Source organism: Drosophila ananassae, chromosome XL (assembly GCF_017639315.1).
Source record: "Drosophila ananassae strain 14024-0371.13 chromosome XL, ASM1763931v2, whole genome shotgun sequence".
In the NCBI taxonomy this organism is placed as follows: Eukaryota; Metazoa; Arthropoda; class Insecta; order Diptera; family Drosophilidae; genus Drosophila; species Drosophila ananassae.
In genome coordinates, this window is record NC_057931.1 from 16197780 (window position 1) to 16214633 (window position 16854).

Sequence of the window (16854 nt, forward strand, 5' to 3'; positions counted from 1 at the left end):
GTTGGGTTTTTACAACCAGCGTAACGACACGTAATGAACTACAGCGGCAGCTGCAGGCTTACGCCTTCAAGAAGCGTAAAAACGAAATTGATGAATCTTCGTCAAGTTTGGACAAGAAAAAACCACGAATGCAGTCGCAGGTAAAATGTCATAGTTGTGGAAAAATTGGCCACAAATACGCTCAATGCCGCGCTCGTATGGAGAGCTCATTCTCAACAAAAGGAAAGAACTACAGTGGAAGCAGCGTTTCTGGAGGGAAGGAGCGATCAAACATAAGATGCTACAAGTGTGGTGAGGCTGGACATATTGCTACTGTATGCCCCAAAGGTAGCACCAGTGGAAACGGCGAGTACAAGGAGAAGCGCATGGACATACAGTGGGTCGCAGCTTATTTCGTGCAGGGGAATAAAAAATGTTTAAGTCGCTATTGCCGCTAAACGAAAAGGGATATTTCAAAAATTTAAACGCAATATTTTCGTTAGGGATATTAACATATTTAATAACTAAAAAATAAGTTCATAAACATAAAAACAAAAAAGTTACATACCAAAAACAAAATTTACAGTCACTTTCGAGGCCGCAGCTTATTTCGTGCACTTAATTAGGCTTAACATAAAACTCTTATTTTATAACTTAATATTTAGTATGTCCTCCCTTCTGGTTCTGGACAGCAGTCAGTCGGGTTCGCAATGAAAAAAAACAATTTTTTTTGTCATTTCCACGGGAAATTTTCCCCATTCTTCCAACAGCGCCGTTTTTAAGTCATTTTTATTGGAAATCTTCCTTTTACGGATATCCTGGTCCAATATTTCCCACAAATTTTCTATAACGTTTAAGTCTGGGGATTGGGCTGGTGTTATAACCACTTGGGAACAATTCCAGACGAGCCAAGTCTTCACAATGCTGGCTGAATACTTCGGATCATTTTCCTGGTACTATCTAAATCTGTCCAGTATGCCCAAATTATCAGCACTTTGAAGCAGATTTTCCTTCAGGAGGTTTAAATACATTTTGGCATCCATAATGCCGTCGATGAAAACTAAGTTCCAGACCCCTGAGGCTGACATACAGGCCCAAACCTTAACATAACCTCCGCCATGCATCGTCGTAGCTTTTAGGTGCTTATTGTCGAGCTCCGTTTTCGGTCGCCGCCAAACGAATTGTCTCCCATCCGATCCAAACAGATTGAATTTGGATTCGTCCGCGAATATAACGTCATCCCAAAAGGAAATGGGATGAAGGAGATGCTCCTTCGAACATTTTGACCGAGCCGCTATATTCTTCTTACTAATTAAGGGCTTCTTCCGTGCTACACGACCATTAAAGTTGTGATCGTGTACCACGCGGCGCACCGTATCAGCCCTGAACTTTTTCCCCATTTCTTGGGCAACTTCAGCCACAATTTTTGAGGCGGATAACTTCGTGATTTCCTTAATTTTTAGAACTATCCGGCGCTCCTCGTGTTCGTTTTGTTTGGCGCATTTCGGCCCTTGTCCTCTATCCTATCCTTCCGAACAAATCGCTGGATGATATACTGTACAGTACTAGGACTTAGGGATACGATCTCATCAATGGCACGCCACTTTTAAAGTGGTGAAGGACGAGTTCTCGCTGCTCTATTGTTGTACCTGGTGCCATTTCAGTTTTTCCCCTTAATCTTCTGCATTTAGAGTGATCAATCCCCGAGATGTAGATTATATAAATAGTTAAAGTTGTATAATACCAAATAGCCAAAAAAAAATTTAGAGTTTGGCTTAAAATTTAATATTTTTGGTATATAAATATGCTGCACGAAATAAGCTGCGGCCTCGAAAATGACTGTTAATTTGGTTTTTGGTATGTAACTTTTTTGTTTTTATGTTTATGAACTTATTTTTTAGTTATTAAATATGTTAATACCCCTAACGAAAATATTGCGTTTAAATTTTTGAAATATCCCTTTTCGTTTAGCGGCAATAGCGACTTAAACATTTTTTATTCCCCTGCACGAAATAAGCTTCGACCCACTGTATGTCAAGTTCTTCAGCCTAAGGGCTTATTCTATCAAAGGGGTGAGACCTTTGCATTTTATTTTGACTCGGGTGCCGAGTGTTCTTTGATAAAAGAAAAATTAAGTAACAAAATTGATGGAAAAAGATTTAATAATTTAATTGTACTTCGAGGAATTGGCGACAATATTGTTAAGAGCCATTTGCAGATTTTGTCTACGATTCAAATATCACAGTTTAATTTAGAAATTTTGTTCCATGTAGTATTAGACAATTATTTGAAACATGACATCATGATTGGACAAGAAATATTCCAGCTTGGTTTTGGTGTAATTATCGAAACAGACAAACTTAATATTTACAAAACTAAGATTATTAATGCTATACATGAAGAGACATCCAATTTTGAAAATTTACTTGACACCAACATAGAATTAAGTGAAATTGATAAATGTAAACTAAAAAAATATACTGAAACATTACTCCGACAATTTTATAAATGGAATCCCAACTAAACGTGTAACCACAGGAGCATTAGAAATTCGTTTGATAGATGAGAATAAAACTGTTCAAAGGCGCCCTTATCGGCTCAGTGTAGATGAAAAGATATTAGTTAGGGAAAAAATAGACCAAATGATTAAATCCAATGTGATCCGTCCAAGCAATTCGCCATTTGCAAGTCCAATGCTATTGGTCAAAAAGAAAGATGGCAGCGACAGACTGTGTATTGATTTTCGTGAGCTAAATTCAAACACAATCTCAGATAAGTACCCGTTGCCATTGATTTCTGATCAGATAGATCGCTTGCGAGGCGGAAAATATTTTTCTACTTTAGATATGGCCAGCCGATTTTATCAAATACCAATCCATCCCGATTCCATAGAAAGAACAGCATTCGTTACCCCAGAGGGTCAGTAAGAATTTCTAGTAATGCCATTTGGGCTAAAAAACGCCTCTTCTATTTTTCAACGTGCTATAGTGCGAGCCCTGGATGACAGCCTATTCCTACGTAGTGGTCTACATAGACGACGTGCTGATTGTAGCAGAAACAAAGGAGGAAGCATATGAAAGGTTAAGCATTGTGCTGAGAGTTTTGTCTGAGGCAGGTTTTACATTCAACGTAAAAAAGTGCGCTTTTCTTCGCACAGGAATAGAGTACCTGGGATTTTATATTAAAGATGGTGAAATTAAACCAAATCCAAGTAAGATAGAAGCACTGACAGTTCTGTCGCCACCATCCACTGTAACTCAATTAAGGCAATTCATAGGTTTGGCATCATATTTTAGACAATTCGTCCCGCGGTTCTCAGAGCAGATGAAGCCGCTCTATGAGTTGACCTCTAAACTTAAAACGTTTGATTGGAAAGAGAAGCATGAACAGATCCGACAAAAGATTATCAAAATACTGACGTCTGACCCCGTACTGACAATCTTTGACCCTAAGCTTCAAATTGAGTTGCATACAGATGCCAGTGCCGATGGGTATGGTGCAATGCTAATACACAAAATAGATGGGAAAAGAAGGGTAATAGAATATTTTAGCAAATGCACGACAGTGTCTGAAGCTAAATATCACTCATACGAATTAGAAACTTTAGCTGTTTACAATGCAATAAAACACTTCAGACATTATTTACATGGTCGAAAATTTATTGTGTACACCGATTGCAATTCACTAAGAGCGACTCAGAAGAAAGCTGAGTTGACCCCAAGAGTACACCGTTGGTGGGGGTATTTACAGGCTTTTGATTTTAGCATCGAGTATCGGAAGGGTTGCCAAATGGCACACGTGGATTTCTTATCACGCAATCCAATCCCTAAAGTTTCAACTGTCATCCGTAGAGTGCAGAGATTCGTGTAGATCTAGCAACAATAACAAATAATTGGCTGAAAGCCGAACAGCAACGAGATGATAGCATAATAAAAATCGTGGACCAACTAAATGGTGAAGATGTAGAGACCGATGTAATGAAAACATACGAAATTAGGACTGGGCTATTGTACCGCAAGATACAACGTAATGGCAAGACTCGTTGTTTGCCAGTGATTTCCAAGGCGTTTAGGTGGTCTGTCATAAACCATGTACATGAGGCTATGATGCATTTAGGGTGGCAGAAAACTTTAGACAAGGTTTATGAACAATTCTGGTTTGAGCATATGTCTAAATATGTCAAGAAATTCGTAAAAAATTGCATAACATGCAAATTGGCTAAGCCCCCTTCTGGAAAGGCACAAATGGAATTGCACCCTATTCCTAAGATTGATATACCTTGGCATACTATCCACGTGGATATAAGTGGCAAACTCAGTGGGAAAAACGACCTAAAGGAGTACATTATTATACAGGTAGATGCATTCACAAAGTTTGTTCACTTATATCACACTCTTAATCTAGACTCAGAAAATTGCATTAAAGCTGTGAAGTCAGGCATATCTTTCTTTGGAGTACCCAGTCGAATTATAGCAGATCAGGGCAGGAGCTTTGCGAGTAACAAATTCCGAGATTGAATTGCATTTAATAGCCACGGGAGCAAGCCTTGCCAATGGACAGGTGGAACGTGTAATGAGCACGTTAAAAGCTATGCTAACTGCGGTAGAAACTAGCGAACATTCTTGGCAGGATGCATTGCAAGATATCCAGTTAGCCTTAAATTGTTCTACAAATAGAGTTACCAAATCTAGTGCTTTAGAGTTGCTGATAGGGAAAGAGGCTAGGCCTTTTGGTATGATGAAAATGAATGAAGAAGAGAATATAGTAAATAGAGAAAGTGCTAGAATAAAAGCTAAAGAAAATATGGAGAATAATGCACGATACGATAAAGAAAGATTTGACAAAAATAAAGCGAAAATTATTGCGTATAACGTAGGTGATCACGTTTTATTGAAGACTGAAGAGCGTCATCAAACAAAACTTGATCCAAAGTTCAAGGGTCCATTTCAAGTCGTAAAAGTATTAGATGGAGATCGATATGAATTAAAATCATTAGTTAATAAGCGAACGTATAAATATTCACACGAGTTTCTAAGAGCGCTACCAAATAGACAGTTAATCAGCGAATTAACAGGAGAATTTCAGAATAATGATAAACCCCAAGAGGGGGTAGAACCTGCGGTGGGCACAAGTGAATGTGCGTTTGTGTCCCAAGAGGGGATACAGCATGAAGACGGCACAAATGAAGGTGCGTCTGTGTCCCAAGAGGGGATAGAGTATGAAGACGGCACAAGTGAAGGTGCGTCTGTGTCCCAAGAGGGGAAAGAGTATGAGGATGACACAAGTGAATGTGCATCTGTGTCCCAAGGAGGGAAATGTTGATCACAGTATGGCAGCTGTCTCGCAGGGTCGAGCAGTGCTATTGCGGAGGTCTTGGTGACCTGGTGCATGTATTTGCGCGCCAAAGTTGAAAGAAGTTAAATGATGAATTTAAGTTATGTAAGATGAATTGATTAGAATTAAGAATGGTTTAAGAAAAGAAGGAAGAATGAAAAGTTTATGTTAAATGTTAGAATTGTCTATGGAAAGCGACTCTTGTAGTTTGTAGTTGTAAGAGAATGATGATGAAAAGAATCAATAAATAAATTAAATGTAAGGCTTCAAAAATAAAAATCAACATAACCGAGATTTTCTTGACTTGTTTGGCAATTTAAAAACTCAACACACAGGGACGTGTGATAGGTCAGGAAGGCCGTGTCGGGAAACAGTAGAATTCAAGGACAGAGACAAGAACAGAGTTGCCGCGAAGTTCTAAATTCGGGGAATATAGAATTCATGCGAAAGGCATAGCAGCAGAGACTATGGTAATCTCTGCTGGTGAGTGAGGTCCGCTCACGAGTTACCAGAAGTTTAGAGGGATGAAAAGAGATGACGACAGAGGCTAAGCTTGAGAGAAGGCTAAGAGAGAGAAGGTTGAGAGAAATGATCAATGAGAGAAAATGAATCAGTCGAGTGATGGTAACGAACGTGAGCGGAACTTGCTGTGCTGCCGCATCGATTTTATTAAGTGACAATGGAGGAAACTACTGGACATACTACAGGGATTACGGCTCTTACTACATATACATATGTAAGTGTACGGGGCTTATAACACAGGCCGACAATTTCCAACTATTTTTTTTCTCCACCTGCTCCATAACCTTTAAGCTCCTCCTGAACCAAAGTCCAGAACAAACATAGGTTCTATCACCCACAGTTTCTGCGGAACACCTAAGAGAAGAAATTGATCAAATTTTACCATATATTGAATTATTTAGGCCGTGCAATGGCGATGACCATCATTGTTTCTAGTACATATCATTTTTGAAAATGTATGTGTACCGACGAAAATTAAACAAGAAAGGAAAGCTATCTTTGGGCGGAGCCGAAGTTGATATACCCTTGCAGTTGAGTCGCAGTCCGCTAGGTGGCGCCACGCATCTTATATTATTAAATATAAGTCGGCCGATCCTTATAAAATTTGGCATATTGAATTATTTTGCTCAAAGAGTAATCTGTACCAAGTCCCATCTTTCTAACTTAAAAAACACCAAAGTTATGCCAATTCCGATCGTTCTATGACAGCTATAGGATATAGTCGACCGATCCCGGCTGTTCCGACTTATATACTACTGCAGGGAAAAAAAATATGTGTGCAAAGTTTCAACTCGATAGCTCCAAAACTGAGAGACTAGTTTGCGTAGAAACCGACAGACAGACAGACAGACAGACAGACAGACAGACGGACAGACGGACATGCTCATATCGACTCAGGAGGTGATCCTGATCAAGAATATATATACTTTATAGGGTCGAAGATGTCTCCTTCACTGCGTTGCACACTTTTGACCAAAATTATAATACCCTCTGCAAGGGTTCCTCTTTGGGCCAAATAATTCGATATGCCAAGTTTCATAAGGATCGGCCGACTATATACGATCCGCTATATATCTAATAATATAAGATGCGTGTCGCCAAGTAGTAGAATTTTGGATTTAAGGGAAAACTCGAACAAATTTTATTGAGTTTATTATAAGTGGTTAAACAATATTTTTATCAATTAAATTGGAGTTTTTAATCGAAGTCGGTTGTCAAGATTTCTCGGAAACTACTCAATCGATCTGGATCGATTTTGCACAGGCCTTCGAGATACGATTCTCTAGAACTTGAACGAAGGAATTTTTTTTCTTTGGTAACAACAATTAAAAAAAAAATGTTCAACAATTTTCACCAAAATTTTAATTTATTTGCAAAAAGGTGTCCCAAAAATCCAATTTTCACTTGTTTTTTTTCCTTCGTTCAGTTTCTTGTTTTAGGTCTGTACTAAAGAAAAGTATTTAGTTTTTTCATTTTAGATGATTCTGTGAGGAATTGTGCTGTCAAGGCGAAAGCACCTTTTTTTCCGAGGGGTCACCAGAAATTACACCTCAGTGGCTGACTGTTAAATATTTCTTTCTGAAAATTTCAGGAATTCTTCTTCAAATATGTACATTTAAGAAACTTAAAAGTTGCAATAAAATTTTTCATTCTTTATAAAAGTCAATTTTTTGGCCGCGCAAACCCACCTAACCCCTTAACTAACTATAATAAACTCAATAAAATTATTTCGAGTTTTCTCTTAAATCCAAAATTAATACATGGTAACATTTTTTTTTTTTTTTTTATTAGCAGGGTACATCTTTATTTAAAACTGTCCTTTGCGGACAACCATTAAATTGTTTTACATTAACTTCACTTATAATTAGAAATACACGTAGATCTAGGTAATACTAGGCTAAAGTACATTAGAGTATATTGACGATATTTAGCAAATATAGGGCAAGAATTTTAGGAATATTTAGTGTGTGGGGCTATAAATGTAGGATGTATTTATTTTATCTTTATTGAGTATGAGAGGCGGGGTCTAGTGGGTGCGTCCTTTGCAATCTTCTGGGCTGCTCTCTGTTGTCCAGCAAGGCGACGGCTGTCCGGTTTGGGTGATCATGGAGCCGCTGTCTGTAGCGCGCGCTGCTTTTCTTAATTTCGTCTCTCACCCATGGGAACTTCAAGACCTCGTGGATGGTGATGTTGTCGTGGAAGGGGTGGGCCCCAGTGGCAATTCTCAAGGCTCGGTTTTCCAGTGTTTGGATCATTCGCACATTCGATGACTTAGCAGTGCCCCAGAGCTGGATGCCATATGTCCAGATTGGACGTATTATGGCTTTATAGACAAGAAGCTTCGAAGACGTTCGGAGCTTCGATTTTCTGCCCAAAATCCAGTTAAAGGAGCGAAGTCTTTCGTAGGCCTGCTTACGTTTCTTCTCAATATGCGGCCTCCACGTGAGTACATGGTAACATGGTAATTAAAACATAAAAATCCAAAAATATTGTCGAAAAAATAAAATGAAAATAATTAGGGGTGAACCACCCTTAACATTTAGGGGGATGAAAAATAGATGTCCGATCCTCAGCCCTAACGAATAATATGAGGAGTAGAGCTACTAACCCCGTGACATGAGAATTTTATATATTAGATGTAAACATTCGTTTTCAACACGGCATAATCCACTATAAAATTAATTTTGAAAAGTCCCAAGTTTCTATCTTCAAATACACCAAGTACCATTTCCTATAGCTTAGGTGTCATATGTATATGTATGTACCAATGGTATATGCCGATCATTATAGAATTTGGTAGATCGGACAAGTTTTCCAAATATGGAATCTTATTCCATTTTATGGACTTATATACTGCGTACGTAATTCGCATAGAAAAAGACACGCATCGACGGGCAGACGGACATGCTTATATAGAATCAGGAGGGGATCCTGAATATGAAAATAAGTACTTTATTTGGTCGATGATGCCAACAAAATTATAATACTCTCTGCAAGGGTATAAATGTATATGATTTTTTTTTTCAAAACAGTTAAAAATAAATAACAACAGAAAAACGTAAATGATCGTTTTGGCTATTCCTAGGATTTGAATCTTCGAGGGCGGCGTTGGAAGTACCCACATAGCCATGCAAGATTCAGTAAGCTCTCTGAAATTTAGGAAAAATGGCAATGATACAAGTACGGCTGCGGCCTAAGTTATCTTTTCTAACTAGTTTTTTTTTTTACCTTTGTTTAGCATTGTTCTTATTTATTAAACCTCCTTTCTTCTTTACCAGTGACGGGTAAACATTCTTTCAATGTATTAGTCATGAATAGTCGCTTTATTGGCTCCTAGAATAAGGCGATTAAAAAATGTATTATTGTATTAAAAAATGATTTTACAATTTTTCTCATAAGGATTGGCGATCTACATCCCATTTGTAACATTTCAGTAACTGAAAGGTTAATATCAACTTGGCCTCCGGTACATCCCGTACTTGTAGAGTAAGGAAAAGGAATCATCTCCGACCCCATAAAGTCCTGATCTGCACCAACTGCTGAGTCGATATAGTTATGTCTGTCTGTATGAATGTATTTTATAATATCTCACGCAGACCAAGTTTACTTAACATTTTTTCCAAGCCTCCCACCGCTCTCAAAAATGGCATATGTATGTATTGTGTAGCGTTTGTTTAGAACTATTTTGATAAAGTTTTTCTGCCAATTTTGTGTAGCTAATTTATACCTGAAAAAAAACGTCCGATTTTTAGAGGAGTTATAGAATTTTATATATATTGTTATGACCAGCTTCGGGTCCTACGGTCCGCCAATTGGCATGGGTCTGGCTCCGCCTAGCTCATCCAGGGCCGTGGTTTTCCTGACCCTGAACTTGGTGGGGCAAGGAATACCTTTAGCTTAGCTTTCTCTGCCATTTGTTTGCTTCCCTATTGCTTTCCCGAATTAGGAGAACCGCCAGCTGAACCATTAGGCCGTGGATTCTCCACCTGGGTGGCCCTGGAGGATTCTGATGACCTTGGAGAAGGAACTTTTCCGGTGTCCCGTTCCAGCTTCCGGAGTATTTGTTCACATCCCGTCCTCATGCACAGGTCGATCCATCGATCCACCAGTTGGCTGAGATCTACCCTTAGCTACTCTTGGGAGGTGTGAATGAGGGCCTGCATCTCTCGTCGATTGAAGGATGCAAAGGCCTCTGCGTTCTCCAGGCTATACTGCTCTTGAATGAGATCCAATCGGACATGAGAGTACGTCCCGAATGGAGTTGATGCTTGCTCCATGCTGAGGTTCCTCGGGATTACCCCCCTTTGCTTTGCTCGGTACCGCCCTGTGCGCCCCCCTCAATGTCCAAATCTCTTTCCCCTTCTTCGAGCATCGATAGGCTTGGTCCGCCCATAAAGTCCTATTTTATCTATTACTATATCTATTTATATGCAAGCACTGACTGACTGTAATAATTAATTTCAATACCGGCTGGTACCACCAGAATGAGTCCCCGTTAACCAAATTAAATAAATAAATAATTAATTGATTAAAAAACAAGAAAGGAAAGCTAACTTCGGGCGGAGCCGAAGTTGATATACCCTTGCAGTTCAGTCGCAGTCCGCTAGGTGGCGCCACCCATCTTATTTTATTAGATATATAGCGGATCGTTGAAAAGGCCGATCCTTATGAAAATTGGCAGATCAGATTGTTGTCCCCAAAATAGAATCTGTACCAAATCCCATCTTTCTAACTTAAAAAACACCAAAGTTATGCCAATTCCGATCGTTCTATGACAGCTATAGGATATAGTCGGCCGATCCTTATGAAATTTTGTACATAAGATATTTTGGTCAAATATAACATACAAGAATATATATACTTTATAGGGTCGGTTTATGTCTCCTTCACTGCGTTGCACACTTTTGACCAAAATTATAATACCCTCTGCAAGGGTATAAAAATAGATAATTAAACACTATTAAACCAAATAAATAAATTAATAAATAAAAATACGAATAAATGTCGAAATACATAAATAAATAATTAACTTAAATTATACAATCTCACTTAAATTATGGACTCACAAAATTTCATGGACTAATACCCTTCTATAAAAACGTCTCTCCAGCAACAAAACTATATCTGGTTTCCTATCTTGGGGCTATAAGGAAGAATGTTTCGGGTTCCGGATTGAGGGCTTTCCGTCAGAACCGTGTTTTCCTTGATCTCCGGGTGAGTGTTATTAGCGGCATTGTCGACTATTCTAAGCATCAATTTAATTGATTGCTATTGAACACACATTTAATTGATATAGGAACACATGGGAATGCTGGAAGAGGTATCCAGGAGTCTGAAGGCAGCAGGCTGACGATTGGCCTAAAGAAGTTGCACTTCTGCTTCGAGGAGCTGCGTTACCTAGGATATGTGTTCGGAGGAATTGTGAGGACGGACCCAGAGAAAGTGGCGGCGATAAAAAGGGTGCTGATGCCAAAAAGTGCCAAGGAGGTTCGACGGTTCCTCGGGATGGCAGGGTGGTATCGAAGAACTGGCGGCGCCGCTCACGGATACCTTGAAAAAAGGCAATTCGTTATGACAGAGGAGGCGGAGAGGTCCGTAAGGACGCTAAAGGAGGCACTAGGTGCATCACCGGTTCTAAGACATCCGGATTTTAAAAGGATGTTTTATGTACAGTGCGATGCTTCAGATACCGGAATAGGAGCGGCACTGTTCCAAATAGAGGAGGACAAGAGCGAACGTCCCACAGCCTTCTTTTCGCAGAAACTGAATCCAGCGCAGCGTGATGGAGAAAGAGTGTTTAGCAGCCGTGCTGGCGGTGGAACGTTTTCGTCCGTACATTGAGCTTATGCCGTGTAAGCTACTCACGGATCACTCAAGCCTACAATGGATCATGTCCGTTAAGAACCTGGCCGGAAGGTTAGCGAGGTGGTCGTTCAAACTGCAACCCGATCAGATGGCAATCGATCACTGTAAAGGATCAGAGAACGTGTTGGCAGACACCGTCGAAGCCGTGGAAGCCGTCGAGGAACCAGAGGAACTAGATTTGAATTTCCAGTGTACATGAAGTTAAGGCAGTTGCTCGAGGCGGAAAAAGATAGGTTTTCAGATGTAAAGATTGTGGATGGCTTCGTGTTCAAAATGACAGAATGTAAAAGCGCCGTGGAGTTGGAGGAGAACACCTGGAAATTGTGGGTACCGGCCTCGCTGAGTGCGGCCATGATAGAACAGGCGCATTCCCCGCCTAATAAGGCTCATGGAGGGATGGAAAAGACCTGCATCGCTTAAGGCAGCGATTTTATTGGCCAGGAATGGTGGCTCTGGTTAGGACTTTTGTGAGGAAATGTCGGACTTGCAAGGAGACGAAACCTACGAATAGCGGCCCGCGGCCAGGTCTAGGAGCCGAAACGACCTACAGGCCATTTCAAAAGCTCTACATAGACTTCTTGGGGAAATATCCGAGATCTCGAAAAGAGCACGCGTATATCTTTATTGTGATAGATCATTTTTCAAAGTTCGTGTTCCTAAAAGCCATGAAGGAAGCAACGACGGCAGAGGTGGTTAGGTTCCTGGTGGGAGAGGTGTTTCACACCTTTGGAGTGCCGGAGACCATTCATTCGGACAATGGGAAACAGTTCGTGGCAAAGCGATTCCGGGAAATGATTTAGAAATTCCACATCAGCCACGTCAGAACAGCAGTTTATTCCCCTCTGTCGAATGCGGCAGAGAGGATGAACCAGTCGGTACTGAACGCAATTAGGGCATGCTTGGATCAGGACACCTGGTGGAACCGACTATAAGGTGGCTAGAAAGATAAAGGCACTGGAGGACAATGAACTCCTGTGTTTGCCGCCGTCGGACCGGATCGCATTGATCAGAGACCCGGTAAGGAGGAACTTACACGGGCACATGAAGAAAGTGCCAGAACCTATAATAGGAGGACGCGGGGTCTGATGGGTCGTCTCCCACGTTGGGCGCTGAAGATAGGGTCCAGAGGCGCCTCCTGAGCATGGGTCTGATCCAAGAAGAAGAACGGAATCGTCCATCTTTCCATTATCATTTGCCGCTAATAAGCGTAAAATGCTAATGTGGCTGTTGTGGCCAATGAAAATAATCGGGGAAAGAGACACCACCTAGTGGAGGTAAAGGGGAACAGGGCTGCCACTTAGTCCCAAGCAGGGAAATTTTGGATATAAGGGGGTTGTTGAACCGGGACGGATCGGGTCTGAAACAACGGTCCGATCCGAATGACCATGCCAGGCGGAGGTTAAAGTGAAGGTGATTTGGAAGACAATGGCCGAGCAGTGCGGAGCAAAGAAAAAAATGCACACTTCAAAAAAATATTAAAGGAAATTGGAAAAGACGGAGGCGGGAAGCAGGATCGGCAGGAATCTAAGGTAAGAGGTCGGTCCAGGAAGGAGAGCCGGAATAAATGGGCTTCTTCATTCCAGGACCGACCAGACTCGTCTCTCTGGGAGAAGAAGCCAGGCCTTAGAAATCAAGCTGGGCCTGGCGTGTTTTAATTTTGTGGGCCTGGCGTGTTAAAAATGTTTGTTTAATTTTGTTTTTTGTGGATAATAATCTTCTATGATGAAACAAACTCGACGTTTGTTTTATTTGCGCGCTCTATCAATTTTGGCGCCTTGTAACAATTGAAGCCGCGCCTGCAGTTTCGTTGTGGAAGCCGGCCAAAGGTTCTAACATGGCCCACCAAAAAAGGACCGAAGGCTAGGAGAGAGGACTACATATATTCGTCTATAATCCGGGAAATTGCCCCGCTTTCTCGGAGTTGGAATTCACCCGAGAAAAAAAAAAGAAAAATAGCAGATCGCGATTTTAAATCCTATATTGAAAATACAGTTTTGTGGGATATATCTCGATAATTTATTTTTAGTGTTAACACGTATTTATTTGTGTGGTGGTATATATGTCATTGTTAGTTAATTATTCTGTTTCTTTTTATACTGTTTTATTTTTATTTTATATTTTTTTTGTTTATACTTTTAAATATACAAGCTAAATTAAGTTAGGTTGTAGTAGTAGTTGTTGGTCCTTTGCTGATGTCGATGTCTTCAGATGCGGGTAATGTGGTTGTCCCTAGCGGTGGCCTAGGGGGTTCTTCCTTCTTGGTGGAAGTTATGGTGGGAGTAACTAACTCCGTTGCTACTGCCCTTGATGCTAAGTAACCAATTTGACAAATGAATTGACTTTTACGGCTGTGCCGGAGTATTAAAAAAAGACTTCTTTATTGTATGAAGCTCAAATATAAACTGAAACTTAAAGCTAACAAAATGGCTATGCATGGGCACCTGGCCAGACGCTGTGTCAGCAATTTGGCCAGAGCGAGCTCTTAAGTAATCGGACACTGCCGTTGCGCGGTTAACTTCAGTTAACTACTCCCTCTTCAAGAATGAGGCCGCCCTCGGCCGACCCTATTTGGTCGTTCTTCGGGCCTGAGTGACTCGCCGATAGGCCAAGCCGATGCAAATCAAAGCGCAGCATATTGCTCCCGCTATGAACACCATCTGATATAATTGATGGTGGTTCATCTTCTCCCCGAACTTCTTAATGTGTTCCAGGTTTCGTTCACTCAACCGGTGAAGGTAAGGAAGAAGGAGGACGTTGCGTTCCATAGTTCAGGGAAGGCGAGCTGGCCACTCCTGGAGCCCTTTTCTGGGCTGTGTCGTCATTGATCAATCGGGTTTCGTTGACGATGGCACCTTCTGCAAAGGTGACGAGATATGTGCCCCTACATGGGCACAGGTGCCATTATCCACACACACGCGAGCCGGGATATCATTTATAATTACAATCGTAATTCTCATCATCGTAAGTGATGGGATATAAATCGCTTTGCTGGATTTCGCAATGCGCCGTGCCTCCAGCGTGGAGCTCTTGAGCGCATGATCTTTTTCGCGTCAGCCGAAAAAATGTAGCCCCTGATGTCAAGGAACAGTTTTCTACCGTGTGGATATTGCCGTCGCATTCAGCAATTACGTTATATTCCAGCCTGAGTATGGTGTCGTGCTGAGACACCGGAAAAACGGTGATCTTGTTGCAGGCCGACTTAATTTTTGGAAACTTAATAATAAAGTGTAAGATGTTATCGGATTGTAAGATCTTAACGGACGATACTGACAAAACATCCCTAATCGCAGTCTCGGTCTGCTTTTCCATCCACACACCTTCCAGGTCTGCATGATCTAAGATGCTAGGGCTAATAACATTAACCTTGGCAAGTGCTACTGCCAGTATTAAACCCTGCAGCTTCATTGTTATCATCCTCTTCCGGGTTAAAAGCACCTCAAATAGGTGCCCTGTATCAATTTGGGACTTTTTAGCCTAGTTGGTTGACGGTAGCGGAAATTTTATTAATTTAAATTTGTACTTTTCTTAATATTGACTTGCCTATTGTTTGCATTTAATAACACAGGCCGACAATTTCCAACTTTTTTTTTCCTCCACGCATAATTTTACCTGCTCCATAATCTTTAGGCTCCCCTGAACCAAAGTCCAGAACAAACATAGGTTCTATCACCCACCGTTTCCGCGGTACACCTAAGAGAAGAAATTGATCAAATTTTACCATATATTGAATTATGTAGGCCGTGTAATGGCTATGACCATCATTGTTTCCAGTACATTTCATTTTTGAAATGTATGTGTACCAACTTAAATTAAAAAATGATATCTAGCAGTTACCATATCTTTGGAATACTCATCCAAAGTTGAAATCTCAGATTTTCTACATTAAGTTTTGGTCTTCTATGATTTTTCCCCAAACATTTTTCTATGGAAGATTTTTATTTTCTTATTGAAATCAGTAGATCATACCATGTTTTAATTTTGGATTTAAGGAAAAACTCGAAATAATTTTATTGAATTTAATATAGGTGGTTCAACAATATTTTCTTCAATTAAATTGGAGTTTTTAATCTCATATTTTCAAAAAGTCATGGCTATCTACAACTGTTTCTATATTCAAAACGTATCTATTGCAGGTTTAGCTTGTTTAGTAAAGCTTTACAGAAGTTGTAGATAGCCATGACTTTTTGAAAATATGAGATTAAAAACTCCAATTTAATTGAAGAAAATATTGTTGAACCACCTATATTAAATTCAATAAAATTATTTCGAGTTTTTCCTTAAATCCAAAATTAAAACATGGTATGATCTACTGATTTCAATAAGAAAATAAAAATCTTCCATAGAAAAATGTTTGGGGAAAAATCATAGAAGACCAAAACTTAACGTAGAAAATCTGAGATTTCAACTTTGGATGAGTATTCCAAAGATATGGTAACTGCTAGATACCATTTTTTAATTTTAGTTGGTACACATACATTTCAAAAATGAAATGTACTGGAAACAATGATGGTCGTAGCCATTTCACGGCCTACATAATTCAATATATGGTAAAATTTGATCAATTTCTTCTCTTAGGTGTACCGCGGAAACGGTGGGTGATAGAACCTATGTTTGTTCTGGACTTTGGTTCAGGGGAGCCTAAAGGTTATGGAGCAGGTAAAATTATGCGTGGAGATTTTTTGCTGTTGGCCTGTGTAATTGGAATTTTCTAATTTTAATGTTTTCAAAGTCTTCCGCGTCCAGCGTTCCTGCCACTACTTTCAACGCGGTCCCAAGGAAGTCTAAGCTTCTTGCTTCCTTATGATAGATGCTCAACGAGTCAAGCAGGTCGCGTAGATGGGCGACATCAACAACCAAGAGTTTCTGCATGTGAGACTGAAGGAACATGTCGGTCATCCCATTAGTTTCTTCTATGACGCGCCTATATTCGGAGAGATCCGTTGAGTATTTTACAAACGCGAATTCCTCCCATACTAGAATTCGGCCATTAACGATGGGGATGTAATTGGCTTAAGAATAGTCCGTGATGCGTGCCGATGTTGCCGCCGAAAGGAAAATCAGTGATATGGTTGTGAACCTGTAATTTGGATGTCCTGTAAATTTTGTTGAAATTGGGTAGCCCATCACCAAAGCGTGATTAAAAAAATAATGGAA

General features: G+C 40.3%; 1 protein-coding gene across 1 annotated transcript; it reads left to right on the plus strand.

The window, feature by feature from the left end:
* The first annotated feature begins 12143 nt into the window (after nt 1–12143).
* Nucleotides 12144–12500, plus strand: LOC123257528 (uncharacterized protein K02A2.6-like). Its single transcript, XM_044716986.1, has one exon. The coding sequence runs from the start codon at nt 12144–12146 to the stop codon at nt 12498–12500; it is 357 nt and encodes a 118-aa protein (XP_044572921.1).
* The last annotated feature ends 4354 nt before the right edge of the window (nt 12501–16854 follow it).